This window comes from Molothrus aeneus, chromosome 28 (genome assembly GCF_037042795.1).
Source record: "Molothrus aeneus isolate 106 chromosome 28, BPBGC_Maene_1.0, whole genome shotgun sequence".
Classification (NCBI taxonomy): Eukaryota; Metazoa; Chordata; class Aves; order Passeriformes; family Icteridae; genus Molothrus; species Molothrus aeneus.
The window spans coordinates 2,639,115-2,652,693 of record NC_089673.1 but is presented as its reverse complement, the minus strand read 5'-3'; the positions used below and the strand labels follow the sequence as shown (position 1 = coordinate 2,652,693).

The 13,579-nt window shown below is 49.4% G+C and overlaps 1 protein-coding gene across 3 annotated transcripts in view; it reads left to right on the top strand.

Moving 5' to 3' along the window:
- The window catches only part of FBXL20 (F-box and leucine rich repeat protein 20), a 39,247-nt gene that overhangs the window by 4,135 nt on the left and 21,533 nt on the right, over positions 1-13,579 (top strand). For all 3 annotated transcript variants that reach the window (XM_066566918.1, XM_066566917.1, XM_066566920.1), the window contains exon 2: positions 10,115-10,176. In XM_066566918.1, coding sequence (XP_066423015.1) covers positions 10,115-10,176 — 62 coding nt within the window. The remainder of the gene's footprint in view (positions 1-10,114; positions 10,177-13,579) is intronic.

The window sequence follows — 13,579 nt, the reverse complement described above, 5'->3', positions numbered from 1 at the left end:
GGAGTTCACATTTCATGGGACAGGGGGAAAATCGGGCAGGAATGTCTGGACACTGGGAGCTGCTCCTCAGAGCTGTGGAATATTGTCAGGTCATGAAGGCAGTGGGTGTTTAATTCTCCTCTTCCTCCTCCTCTTCCTCCTCCTCACCTGTGGGTACTGCAGGGGCAGCCTGGCTGAGCAAGGGGAAGTAGGGCCTTTGAGTCTGGAATGTTATTTTGGGGTAAAAAGAAGCAGATCTGGGGCTGTGACTAATACATTGTGTCTGTTCCAGGCTTGAAATAACGGGTGAGTTGCAGAGGGGGAGGCTGGGGTGGGTTTGCACTCATTTATTGTCTTTTGTGGAGCCACGTAAACAGATTCCTGAGCCATTGTTGTTGGGTAATTCACAAACCCACTCGTGAGGGGGGATAATAATAATAATAATAATAATAATAATAATAATAATAATAATAATAATAATAATAATAATAATAACAATAATTCCTTGCTGGAGGAAGAAAATATGGGCAGAGCTCCTTACATTGGATTTGCATGTGGGTTTCTGCTTCCAGGAAGAGTGGAATTCTCTTTTTCCTGGGAATGCCATGGAGCATATTGGGATTAGTCCCTTTACAGGAGGTGTGGCCACCACAGAGAAAATCACCACTTACTGCAGCAAAGCAAACAAAAAGGGAAAACATTACCCAGATTGACTCCTAATTCTCTCTGGTGTTGGTTTCGTGTGGAACATGCCCCAGCAGATCCCAATCCATGTGGTTTTTTTGGGATTTCTCAGCTTCCTGCCTGATGAAGAGCAGCCAAATAACAGCAGAGAGGAGAGGAGGCATCTCCTGGTGCTTGGGAGGACTCATCCACCAAGGCCCAAGTTCTCTTCTCCATCTTCCCATGCCCTGGGATGTCACCTGGAGCTGTCCTGGGTTTCCTTGTAGGGATTAAATAATTCCAGATTTATTTTTTTTTCCTTCCTCTGACTGGGAACCACCTGTGTAGTCTCCTCTACATCCTCAGAAGCAGCAGCACACAAAAAGCTCCATCCTCTCCAGCTTCCTCTGGGAGTCTCCAGAGCCTGCAGTGGGCAGGAGCTGCTCCTGGGGTGTCCATGGGGGCAGTTTGTCCTGGTACAAATGAAATTTTGGCAACTCCAGGGATGTCTCTGAGGAGTGAGAGTCTGTGCTGAGCCTTGGGGAGCACCTTCAGCCTGAGAAATGGCATTTCTGTGCTGGATTCAATCCTCAGTGTGAGGGAATCCTGACCTTTCGGAACTCCTGGAGTTCCCAGGTCTTGTTTGACTGTAAAAATGTGAAATGAGCTAAGCTGGCTGCAAATTGGGAAACTTCAAATGCTCCAAAATCGAGCTGCCTTCTAATAATTAATCCTGTCTGTGTTCAGAAATTGAATAATCTCACTGACCCTAATCCCATTTTGGAATCTGCTGCATTTCTGCCTCTGAAATGCTGTTGCTGTATTTTCAGGGGGTTTTGGCTCTTTAGGGCTGATCCTTTTGGGGTTTTCCCTGCTCCCTTTCCTGGGCTGCTCCTTGTGCTCCTGGCTGGGCCTTTGCTGTTCCAAGGAATGGAGGTTGTGCAAACAGAGGGACACAAACAGGGCAGGGAGCAGGGAAAACTTTGCCCTGACTCTCCTTGCAAAAACTGATGTAACACCATGGAATCTGATTTTATATGGGAAGAGAAACTGCTGGTGACATAACCCAGGGAACACCTGAGGTTGCACAGCTGGAACAGGTTTAGTTTTTGATGCTATCTAACAATGTGGCTCATAGATAATGAGAAAAACTCTAAAAAAATAAAGATTTGGGAGGGGGGGGGAGTGTCCAAGCTGATGGATTTTCCATATTCCTGTTCACTCCTCCACCCTCTTTTATTTTGAATTTTGCTGTCGTGCCACATCACACGTAACACTCTTTAAACCAGGGCAGGTGAATAATAAATACCAAACTGTTCATTTATTTGGTTCAAAGTGGTGGTTGAAACGATGAGATGGGAAGAGATGTCAACCACAAGTTGTGTTTCACACCCTCACGTGCTGCTGCTGTGCCTCGAGTAGAGGGAAGAAGGATTTGGGGAGATTTGGAGCAAAAATGGCTTCTGCAAAAGGGGTTTGGCCCAGGGAGACTGGGGGGGTCCAGCAGGAAAATGGTTTTGAACCTCAGCCTGTGTGAGCCCAGAGACAGCACTGCTCTCCCAAATTTGTATTCCTATTTTTGCTCCAAATAGGATTCAATTCTTCCCTCTCCCTCTGCCAGGAGTTGTGTGAATGAGTTGGGTGACCCAGACCTGGTGTCTCCTAATATTGTTTTTATTTTTATTGCTGTTTTTGCCCCAAATAGGATTCACTTCCTTCTCCCCCTGGCAGGGGCTGGGTGACAATGGGAGTGTTGGCCCTGGCAAATTTTACAGAATCCCAGCACATTTTGGGTTGGAAGGGCCTTAAAGCCCATCCAGTTCCACCCCCACCAGGGACACAGGAGTTTTTCCATGGTAAGGAAAAAGGAGAGGGTTTTAAATGGAAAAAAGAGAGGGTTTTAAATGGAAAAAGGAGAGGGTTTTAAATGGAAAAAGGAGAGGGTTTTAAATGGAAAAAGGAGAGGGTTTTAGATGGAAAAAGGAGAGGGTTTTAAATGGAAAAAAGGAGAGATTTGGATACTGGGAAGAAATTCCTCCCTGTGGGGGTGGTGAGACCCTGGCACAGATTCCCAGAGCAGCAGTGGCTGCCCCTGCACCCCTGGCAGTGCCCGGGGCTGGACAGGGCCCTGGGACAGTGGGAGGTGTCCCTGCCATGGCAGGGGTGGCACTGGGGGACCTTTAAGGTTCCCCCAACCCAAACCATCCCCTGATTTCGTGTCTGACCCCAGTGAGGGATTTCCTGGCTGCTTCTGGGGGTGAACAGCCCAGGGTGACTCCACTGGGAGCTGCTGCTTGGAGCAGCTCCCACAAGGGACATTTGGGGCATCCCAGGTGGCCCTGGGGACAGGGGCTGTGCAGGAAAGGGACTCAGGGCTGGCACATCCCATTTCTTTGGGACACCATCATTAACTGGGGCCTGGGACACTGCAGTAATTACTGTTTTCGCTGGCTGGGAGCTTCCTTTGAGTCACACATTGGGAAAGTCAGCCCTGGGAGGGTTTTATCCTCCCTGATCCGGGCTGAAACCGGGATCTGCACGGCCCTGAGGAGGAGCCAGCACCCCCTCATTGGGGTTTGGGCAGCCCTGCCTGATCCCACAGTTCTCCTTTGGGACAATCTCCCCCCCCCATGCCCTTCACACCTCAGCTCTGGTGGATTTTTTTATTTAAGACACCATCATTTGGCTTTATTTCCCAATATTTATGCCAATGATCCCAGCATCTTCTTACATAATAGCTGGATACAAAGCCAGCAGTGAAAAAAAACCACCTTATTACCAATAATAATCATAGTAATAATGACAATATTACCAGTAATAATAACAAAATTGCAGGTGTTGGGGAGGGGCAGAACTATAATTTATCAAAGCAGCTTATTTGAATTGTGATGAGCCTCAGAGAGCTGGGTGAGTCTTTGGTTTAGGCTGAAAATAGTGAATCATGTCTCAGGTTTTGGCTTTGATTTTTTTTTTTTATTTTTAATCCATCCTAAGTGTATTTGTAGTAAATTGTTGCCCTGCTAAAATGAGCTTCTAAAAAGATAAAAATAAATGCAGGTAGTGGGTGTTCAATGGCCAGGGACTGCAACAAGCTGTCCTGAGAAAGCCAGGAAGTCTTTGTCTTATTTATGCTCTTCCTTTTTGGGTCTGGATGTTGTTCTTATGGGCAGGGCTGTGTATTTCAAACCTTGGCAGGTGTTTGTGACAAAGCAGCACCATTTGCCATCAGAAATCTGTTCTGGGCCACCTCAGGTGTCACCTGTAGGGAGCTGAGCTTGGAGCAACCCTGGCAGCCGGGATGGGCTTGGTGCTGCCCCATCCCTGCCTGTGCCTGATGCCAGGGAGGGGTTTTCTCATTCAGCTGCTGAGGAATTAAAGCTGAATTCAAGCTGATTAATTGAGAGCTGCTGCTGCTGCTCCCTGAGCTGTGCCCAGGCTGCTCCAGGTCCTGCCAGGGCCGCTCGGATGCCGCCGGTGACCCTCGGGTAACTCGGGGCTGGGATTGGGGTTGAGGTTTCAGCTGAGCACAGCGAGGGGTCAGGGCTGGTTTGGGGAGAACTGGCTGGCAGGCAGGACTGGGGCAGGAGGACAAAACAGGTGAACAAAAAGAGGCTGAATGTACCTGGAGCAGATTCTGGAGGGGAACCCTTTCAGTGGGAGCTGAAATGGGAGTTGTGGTTCACACCCGCACTGTGCTGCTGCTGTGGCCTGAGGAGAGGGAAGAGGGATCTGAGGAGATTTGGAAGTAAAAATCAGTTGGGGCTTGGCCCAGGCCACCAGGAAAATGCCTTTTGGCCTCAGCCTGTGTGATCCCAGCACCGCTCTCCCCAGTTTTTATTGCTGGTTTTGCCCCAAATAGGATTCACTTCTTCCTGCTCCCTCTGCCAGGAGTTGTGTGAATGAGTTGTGTGACAGTGTTGGCCCTGGCCAGGTGCTTTTACAGAATCCCAGCATATTTTGGGTTGGGGTTTTGGTATCTCACCTGTGCCTGTGGAGTTTCCCTTTCTGGAGGCAGCAGCACAACCTGGTCCATGCAGCACTGAGGGATTTCCCTGAAGGGTGTGCAGCAGGAAGAGCTTCATCCTGGCCTCCATTCCTGTAGGGTTTGATTGAGGTCTGGATCATCGCTGGTTCAAAAAACCTCAAAAAATGCTCTTTATTTAATGTATCCCAAATGCAGGCTGGGCTCAGGTAGCTCCTCCATCCCAGCAGGAATTGAAACTTTCCCAACCAAGCAGCGATGTGACAGTGCCCACCCAGCCCCCTGCCTATCCAGCTATTTTTAGGAATATTAAGCCTGTAATAAGCCTTTTGGGCTGGGCTCTATTTCTGTTTGTCCTGCTTAGTCAGGATTTTGCCTGGGCACAGCTCTGGTTGGGAGCCAGAGGGGCGAGCGTGGCTGGGGCAGGAGGGCAGCGCCCACGTTCCCATCCTGATCCTGACAGAGCATCCCTGCAGCCATTCTGGCAGCCTGGCCTCATCCAGCAGCCAGCCATGTCCTTGGAGACTTCATGCAGATGAAACTGGATGGGTTTTTCAATAAAATTCCCTGTGTAAGTACAGGCTGGAGGGAAAATTCCCTGGGTCGTGCATGTAAACAACTTCATTCTTTGGATGGCGTCCTCTGAGGAGCCCTTGGATTTCTCTGTCACTTCACTGTGACTTATCTCTGCAGTGGAATATTTTCTCTGCCTTCAGGAAGGCAGCTCAGCCCTGCTCCAGCTGCTGCTTCTCAAAATCTTGTCCTGGGAAGGGAACTGATGTCTCTCCTGTCTCTGTTGAGTTTTGTCACAGCAGTGGAGTTTTTTGCCCCAGATGAGCAGAACTGGAGGCAAGGTGTCAGTACATATTGAGCATGTTTGGAAGAAGTTGTTTCAAAGCTTCACTGAGCTTTTCTAAAGTGAATTCCACATTTTTGCTGTTGTTTCGTGGTTCGTGCTCAGCTGTTTTTACTGGATTGGAGTTGTGGGTGAGGTTTGCTGTGACTCTTGTCTTGTGTCAGTGACTGTACTGGGATTGTTCATCTCCATGTGGACCATGACAGATAAAATTGGTACAAATTCTACCAGAAATCCTGGAATTTGGGCTGGGAGCCAGCAGCCTTACAGCTGGAGAAACCTCCCAGTGCATCTCAGAGTCCGAGTTTAAAACTGCAAAAATTCACACAGAGCTTTCAGAACACAAAAGACTTGGAGCTTGGAAACTTCATCTCCAAAGTGTCTTGATACAGACTGGGTGGGCTGTAAACTCCAAAATATTCAAGCTATGGAAGTAATCCTTAATTTCTGCCATCAGTGGTCGATCCCCCACCTTTCCCAACCTAAAACCTATTTCCAGAGCACATGATTTGCTCTCTAATAATTAATAATTGCAGCCTGTTTTCTGCCTTGGTTTGAATTGCTTAATTTCCTGTGGTTATGTGCAGTTGTGGAGGGTCTGGCCAGCATTTCCTGGTGGATCAGGGCTCCCAGAACCCTGGAATATCCTGAGTTAGAGGGGGCCCATGAGGGCAGGGAGCTCCAGGCCTCACAGCAGCTGCAGTTTCATGCACACCATTACCCACAAGTTTGTCATCTCACACAGTTCCTGTCCCAAAAATAAACAAGTTTTGGAGCAGTTTAAAATCAAACTATTTACTAATATTTAATAGATGATGGTTTTAAATTCTGCATAGTTTCTTTGGCACGAGCTGCGCTTAGCACAGAGACGTGCAGCACTTTATTGCTTGTGTTTCTGGGAATGCTTTTTGCTTTTATTTCCTGCCCACTTCTGTGGGTGTCTCTTGGTGGGTTTTGTACAGAAATGGGTGTCACCTTGGTGTCCTTCCCCCTGGGTGTCACCTTGGTGTCCTTCCCCTCTCTGTAGTGCCCTTGGTGCTGTGTTGGTGCTTCCCAGGCAGCCCCAGGCTCTCCAGAGGTGCCAGATCTGGTTCTTTTCCCTGGAGTGAACATCAAGGTGGATAATTCTGTCACAACTGACCCAGGTGCCTCCTGTAACCCTGCAGCCACTAATTCCCTAAAGCTCTGAATTATCTTCATCCCTTTTTCTCCATTGAGCTTTGAATTTTGTGCTTTCAGGCGTTCAGGTTCAGAGTGGGCACCAGGAGGAGTTTTTAAATGAAATGAACATTGAACCTTGTGCTGAGTGTGGGGCTGTGGGAGCTTTGCCTTTTGGTCACTTTTGCCCACCCATTTTCATAAACTTCCTCAATTCCACAGAGTTTCATGTCCTTGCTTGCTGTACCATTGTAACTTTTTCTGCTTTCAGGCTCAGCTGCTGCTGCTACCTCTGATTTTTCTGTTCTTTCTCAGTCCTGCTTTTGCAGCTTTCTGGAATTCTTCTTACCTTTACCATTTCCCACAACTTTTGCCCATGTGTTTTCATAAACTCCCTCAGTTCCATAGAATTTCAGCCTGGTTTGGGTTGGACCTTAAATCCCACCCCAGCCATGGCAGGGACACCTCCCGCTGTCCCAGGCTGCTCCAAGCCCCATCCAGCCTGGCCTTGGGCACTTCCAGGGATCCAGGGGCAGCCCCAGCTGCTCTGGGAACTCCATTCCAGCCTCTCCCCACCCTCACAGGGAGGCATTTCTTCCCAAAATCCCCTGTGGCTTCACACAGCAGCACAGTTGCGCTCCTTCTGTGTTTGCTACAGAATTGAAAATTTACATACAATAAAAATGTGTTTTTTTCTGTGTCCTGTCCAGGATAATTTCTTCTTTTGGACAACACCAAAGAGATGTTAGGAGAAGCAAACTTGGGGCTTTTAGTTTGCATCTCTTGAAGCATTTTGAAAGCCTGGAAGTCTAGAATAGCCACTGACATTTTTTCAGAGCTTTATTTTTGTATGGACTTGCCAGAAGGTCCCCATGTCCGTGGTATATTTAGCTGTATGTGCTGCCATGACTTAGCAAAATCCCAATTCCTGCCTCTGTTTTCTGCTGTTTTTCACCCAGCCTCTGCCATCTGAGCCTCAGGCTTTGAAGGAAGGCTGGAGAAAATAGGTCTGGAGATGCATCCAGGGTTCCAGGGAGGAGCAATTCCAGAGCTGAGGTTCTGCCCTGGAGCCCATCTCGCCCGGGCCCCGTCAGGGTTTAAGTCCAAGGACTATTTTTAGTAAGACAAAAAACAAACATTCCTTTAGATTAGTGCTGGTCAAAGGGAAACTCCTGCAGAAAGCAGCCTGGGGGTGGCATTTGTGCTGGGACTGAGGTGAGATTTTCCTGCTGAGGGGTTTGATAGGCAGAGGAGGTTCCTGGCTGCTTCTGGAATCTTTGATTTAACCCTCCCTGCCCTTGTTCTGTTCTGGTTCTTTTTTGGAAGTCTGTTCCTGCTCTCTGATTGCTCCTTTAATTTCTCTGATCCTTTTTTTTTAGGGAGGAGAGTCCTGATTCAAGGTCTGGGCAGTGCTGGGAAAGGCTTTGGATCTGTAACTGGGGGGGAAAGGAGCCACATCTCTTTTTCCAATAAATAATTCCTCTGCATTCCCCCTCCATCCTCCTAATCAATCAACTCATCCATTTAATTAGCTGCTCCTGTCCCAGATGTGCAGGTGCTGCTCTCCCAGCCTTGGCAATGTCTGTCCCCACCCACTGTGGCTCCAGAGTCACCTGGAGATGGGAGGGGAGAGTCCTGGGAGCTGGGAATGGCAAAAGCTCCGTTTAATTAGCAGCAAATTGGGCTGAGAGCTGCCAGGCTGGTTTCTGCTCAGCACTTGTGATATTCCTGGTGGGAAGTGATCAAAGGGTCTGGGAGAGGAGCAGCACTTGTGGTGGATGGCATTTTGGGATGGAAGTTGGAGAGTTCCCACTTCAGCACCGTGCTCTGGGGTCTTGGCATAATTCAGAAGAAAACTGGGATTTGGGAGCACAGCCTGTGACTCTGAAATCCTGGGGTTTGGTGTTCCTCAATGCCCAGCTTTCCACCACCAAATGGAGCATTTAAAGGACCATTTAGTGGCAGTAGATTGGATTTTTACACTGGATTTCATGTTAAGTTGTGGTGGGATTGGATCCATGCTCAGGGACAGAATATTTGGGGTGTGATGGATCCATGGTCAGGGACAGAATATTTGGGGTGTGATGGGATTGGATCCATGCTCAGGGACAGGATATTTGGGAAGTGATGGATCCATGCTCAGGTACAGGATATTTGGGATATGATGGGATAGGATCCATGCTCAGGGACAGGATATTTGGGGTGTGATGGGGTTGGATCCATGCTCAGGGACAGGATATTTGGGGTGTGCTGGGATTGGATCCATGCTCAGGGACAGGATATTTGGGGTGTGATGGCGTTGGATCCATGCTCAGGGACAGGATATTTGGGGTGTGATGGCGTTGGATCCATGCTCAGGGACAGGATATTTGGGGTGTGCTGGGATTGGATCCATGCTCAGGGACAGGATATTTGGGGTGTGATGGCGTTGGATCCATGCTCAGGGACAGGATATTTGGGGTGTGATGGGATTGGATCCATGCTCAGGGACAGGATATTTGGGAAGTGATGGATCCATGCTCAGGGACAGGATATTTGGGGTGTGATGGATCCATGGTCAGGGACAGGATATTTGGGGTGTGCTGGGATTGGATCCATGCTCAGGGACAGGATATTTGGGGTGTGATAGGTTTGGATTCGTGCTGAGGAACAGAATATTTGGGGTGTGATGGGGTTGGATCCATGCTCATCCTTGGATCCAGGATATTTGGGAGGTGCTGGATTTTCCCCATGGCAAGACAATACTAAGAATTATTTTTATTTAGATTCTTCTTGTGAGGCTTTGCTCTCTCTTTTCCTTGGGACTCCTTGGTGCACCAGGTGCTGTCCCTGGATTTGGAGGGATCCCAGAACCAGCTCTGGCCTCATTGCCTGGCAGAGCACAGAGCTTTCCCAGCATTTTCCCTCCTCAACTCCCTTTAATCCATTCTTGGTGGTTTAAAAATCAGTCCTGTTTGTCCCAGAGCTCCTGAGGGCTGGCAGAATGTTCTGGGGCACCTTTTCCATCACAGAAACCAAGCCTGCTGCACCTTCCAGCTCTGTTTGGTGAATATTTGGGTTTCTGGAGCCTTCTTTCTCTCCCCTCCAGCCCCTTGGCCAGATGTTTGGTCTGTGAAACCTCCCAGTTTTGATGTGTGCATCCCCCAAAGTGGTGAGGAGCCTCTCCAGTCAGTGCCAGCTCACAAGCACATCCTGATTATCATTTACTTCCCTGGAACAGCTGCAAATCTCAGTTTCTGTTTCATCTCTCAATTTACAGAGCATCCTTGCACCATGTTCTAAAACATTTTGATGTAATCCATCCAGCTGTGGTGCAGAGACTGGAAAGCTGCAGCACAAAGTTTTATCTGTTAGGAATTTCCTGATCCAGATACCTGGAAACAACCTCATTAACCAACCTGAGGTAAATCAGGGTTTGTTGCCTTGATTTGGGGCTAAATTGTGCCTTTTTTTTTTTTTTTTTTTTGTGCTTGCAGATGTTCTCAAACAACGATGAAGCTGCAATCAACAAAAAACTGCCCAAAGAGCTGCTGCTTCGGTGAGTGCTCCCTGCACACCTCTGGGTTGTTCTTTACATCCAGGATTTTGCTGCTCTGCTCCCAAATCATGAGCTTGGATCAGGTCACTCACAGAGCCAGAACCAAACAGAGGCAGGTCAAAGGTCTGTGCCAGCAGTTTGTGCTAAATCTGGGAATGCTGTGTCCTTCTCTTGTCCTGCTGGGAGGGAAAATTCCCAAATGAAACCCCTGGGGAATGGGGAAGGGGGGAGGAGGAGGGTGAAAAGATCCAGGGAAGGTGGGAAAGGATGGATGGAAAAATCTGGAGGATGGAGGGAAAGTGGGAAAGGATTTTGGGAAAAGGTGGGAAAGGATCCCGGGAAGGTGAGAAAGGATGGGGGGTAAATCCTGGAGGATGGAGGGAAAGCAGGAGGAAATTTAAGGAAGGTGGGAGAGGATGTGGGAAAGGATTTAGGGAAAGTGGGAAAGGATTTAGGGAAAGTGGGAAAAGATCCAGGGAATGTGGGACAGGATTTAGGGAAGATGGGAGAGGATGGGAAAAGGTGGGGAATGATGGAGGGGGAAAGGGTTGGGAGAGGCAGGAAAAATGGGGGAAAGAATTTAGGGAAAGTGGGAAAAGATCCAGGAAATTCCAAGTGTTTTCCCCCATTGCTGAGAAAATTCAGTTTTGGGGTTTTAAATGCTGGGTTGATTTGCTTGGTTGTCTGTTTGGTGAGTGGAGGAGTGAGGATGCTCTCATTAATGCTCCTGCTGGGGATGGGCTGATGTGGAGAACGGGATTCTGCTTCTCTGAGGGGCTGAGCTGAAAGCAGAAGTGAATCCCTCTGCTCCAGTTCCACTCAAGTGCACTTTGCCCTGGCCCTTGTCAACAGGAGCCAGATGTTCAGCTCCTGGCAGGATGGTCCTGTTGGCAAACACCAAACAGATCACACTTGGTGGGTTTTTAGGGTTTGAAAATCTTTAAGATCTCTGTGGTTGATTCTGCCCTGTTGGCAAACACCAAACAGATCAGACTTGGTGGATTTTTAGGGTTTGAAAATCCTTTAAGGTCTCTGGATAATTCTGTCCTGTTGGCAAACACCAAACAGATCAGACTTGGTGGATTTTTAGGGTTTGAAAATCTTTAAGATCTCTGTGGGTGATTCTGCCCTGTGGCAAACACCAAACAGATCAGACTTGGTGGATTTTTAGGGTTTGAAAATCTTTAAGATCTCTGTGGGTGATTCTGCCCTGTGGCAAACACCAAACAGATCAGACTTGGTGGGTTTTTAGGGTTTGAAAATCTTTAAGATCTCTGTGGGTGATTCTGCCCTGTGGGAAGCAGGAGGGGAGTGTGGGGTGGTTGTCCCTCACTTTGGGCTCTGGGAGTAGAGCTGAGTCTCAGTGCTTTGAGCTCAGTTGTTGGGCTGGAAATGGGGAAAGCAGAGGCAGGAGAAGCTTGAATTATTAACAGCAACAACATTTCTTACACTGCAAGAAACTGGTTCTGTCAACACTCAGTGACAGTGAAGTGTGGGGAGGGGAGCGTGACCCAGGGAAGTGCTGCTGCCTCACTAATGGGATGAAGGAGCAGGAACAAGGGATGGCTGTGTTTAATTTTCAGTGCATGGCTGCCCTGGAAGGGCATTTCCCACCCGACCCCATGGGCATTTCCCACCCGACCCCATGGGCATTTCCCACCCGACCCCATGGGCATTTCCCACTCGATCCCACTGGCATTTCCCACCTGATCCCACTGGCATTTCCCACCTGATCCATGGGCATTTCCCACCCGACCCCATGGGCATTTCCCACCCGACCCCATGGGCATTTCCCACCCGATCCCACTGGCATTTCCCACTTGATCCCACTGGCATTTCCCACCTGATCCCACTGGCATTTCCCACCTGATCCATGGGCATTTCCCACCTGATCCATGGGCATTTCCCACCCGATCCCATGGGCATTTCCCACCTGATCCCACTGGCATTTCCCACTTGATCCCATGGGCATTTCCCACCCGACCCCATGGGCATTTCCCACCCGATCCCACTGGCATTTCCCACCCGATCCCACTGGCATTTCCCACCCGATCCCACTGGCATTTCCCACCTGATCCCATGGGCATTTCCCACCTGATCCCATGGGCATTTCCCACCCGATCCCATGGGCATTTCCCACCCGATCCCACTGGCATTTCCCACCTGACCCCACTGGCATTTCCCACTTGATCCCATGGGCATTTCCCACCCGACCCCATGGGCATTTCCCACCCGACCCCATGGGCATTTCTCACCTGACCCCATTTCTTTTATTCCACTTTTCCTCACCCCAGAGCTCAGTGTGTGGCTGCTGGAGCCCTCCCTGCTGCCAGGGTGGATATTTGGGATTGGGGCCTGGCAAATGATTGTCCATGGGTGTGGAGATCCCTGTGTGAAAGCAGAACCTGGGAATGAGGGGCACCTGATGGAGTCCCAGCCTCCACAGGAGGAGTTTGCACAGGGATTTGCAGGTGGCAGCTGCTGTGCTTGTCCTGAACCATGGCTGGGATGTGGAGCAGCAAAAGAGTGGCAAAAAATTGTGTTTCTGCATTTTCTGAGATTATTTTCTTTTTCTGATGGGAGCAGATACAGCAAACCTGGGGTTTTTCCCTGTGCTGAGGTGACAAGACAGGGGTAGGTTGGGGACAGGTTGTGAAGAGCCCTGATGGGTGAGGCAGGGAGTCTGTGTGGCACTGGGAGGTGGGGAATAGGATAAGGAGAAAAAGGTTGGGTGGTGGAATGTAAATGGGATTTTGCATGGATTTTAGGGGAAGGAGAAGTGTGAGGCCATGGAGCTCCCAGGAGCAGAACTTCTCTTGGAGCTGGGGTGGAGTTTCTGACAGATGGGAGTGGAATGATCCTGAGTGGAGCCAGGAGCTGAGGTTTGGCTCGTGGCTCTGTGTGTGAAGGTGCAGCCACTTCCAGGGGTGTCACCTCTGAGCAGGAGCAGCAGTGCCAGGACATGGATTGGTCACCACCTGCTGGGGCTGGGGCTGCCCTCTTAGGAAAACTGAACAGGGGTGAATAGGAACAAACCATTAGAACATTTTAAACAATTTCTTAAACAAATAAACTTCAAAACCCCACTGCCACACTGCCCCATCCCTGGAAGAGTCCAAGGCCAGGCTGGACAGGGTTTGCAGCAAGCTGGGACAGTGAGAAGTGTCCCTGCCATGGCAAGGGTGGCACTGGATGAGCTTTAAGGTCCCTCCCAAACCATTCCCTGATTCCATGAACGCTGCTGGACAATTGGAGAAGGATTTGTGGCAGGAAGGAGGGAAGGTCCTGCATGGGGCAGGGAATTGCATCAGGACAAGCCCCAGTGTGGCTGAGTTCCCCCAGTCCTGCCTTGTGGAAATGTCTGTGCCTGTTGTGTCCTGCTGTCCCTGCTCATCCCAACCTG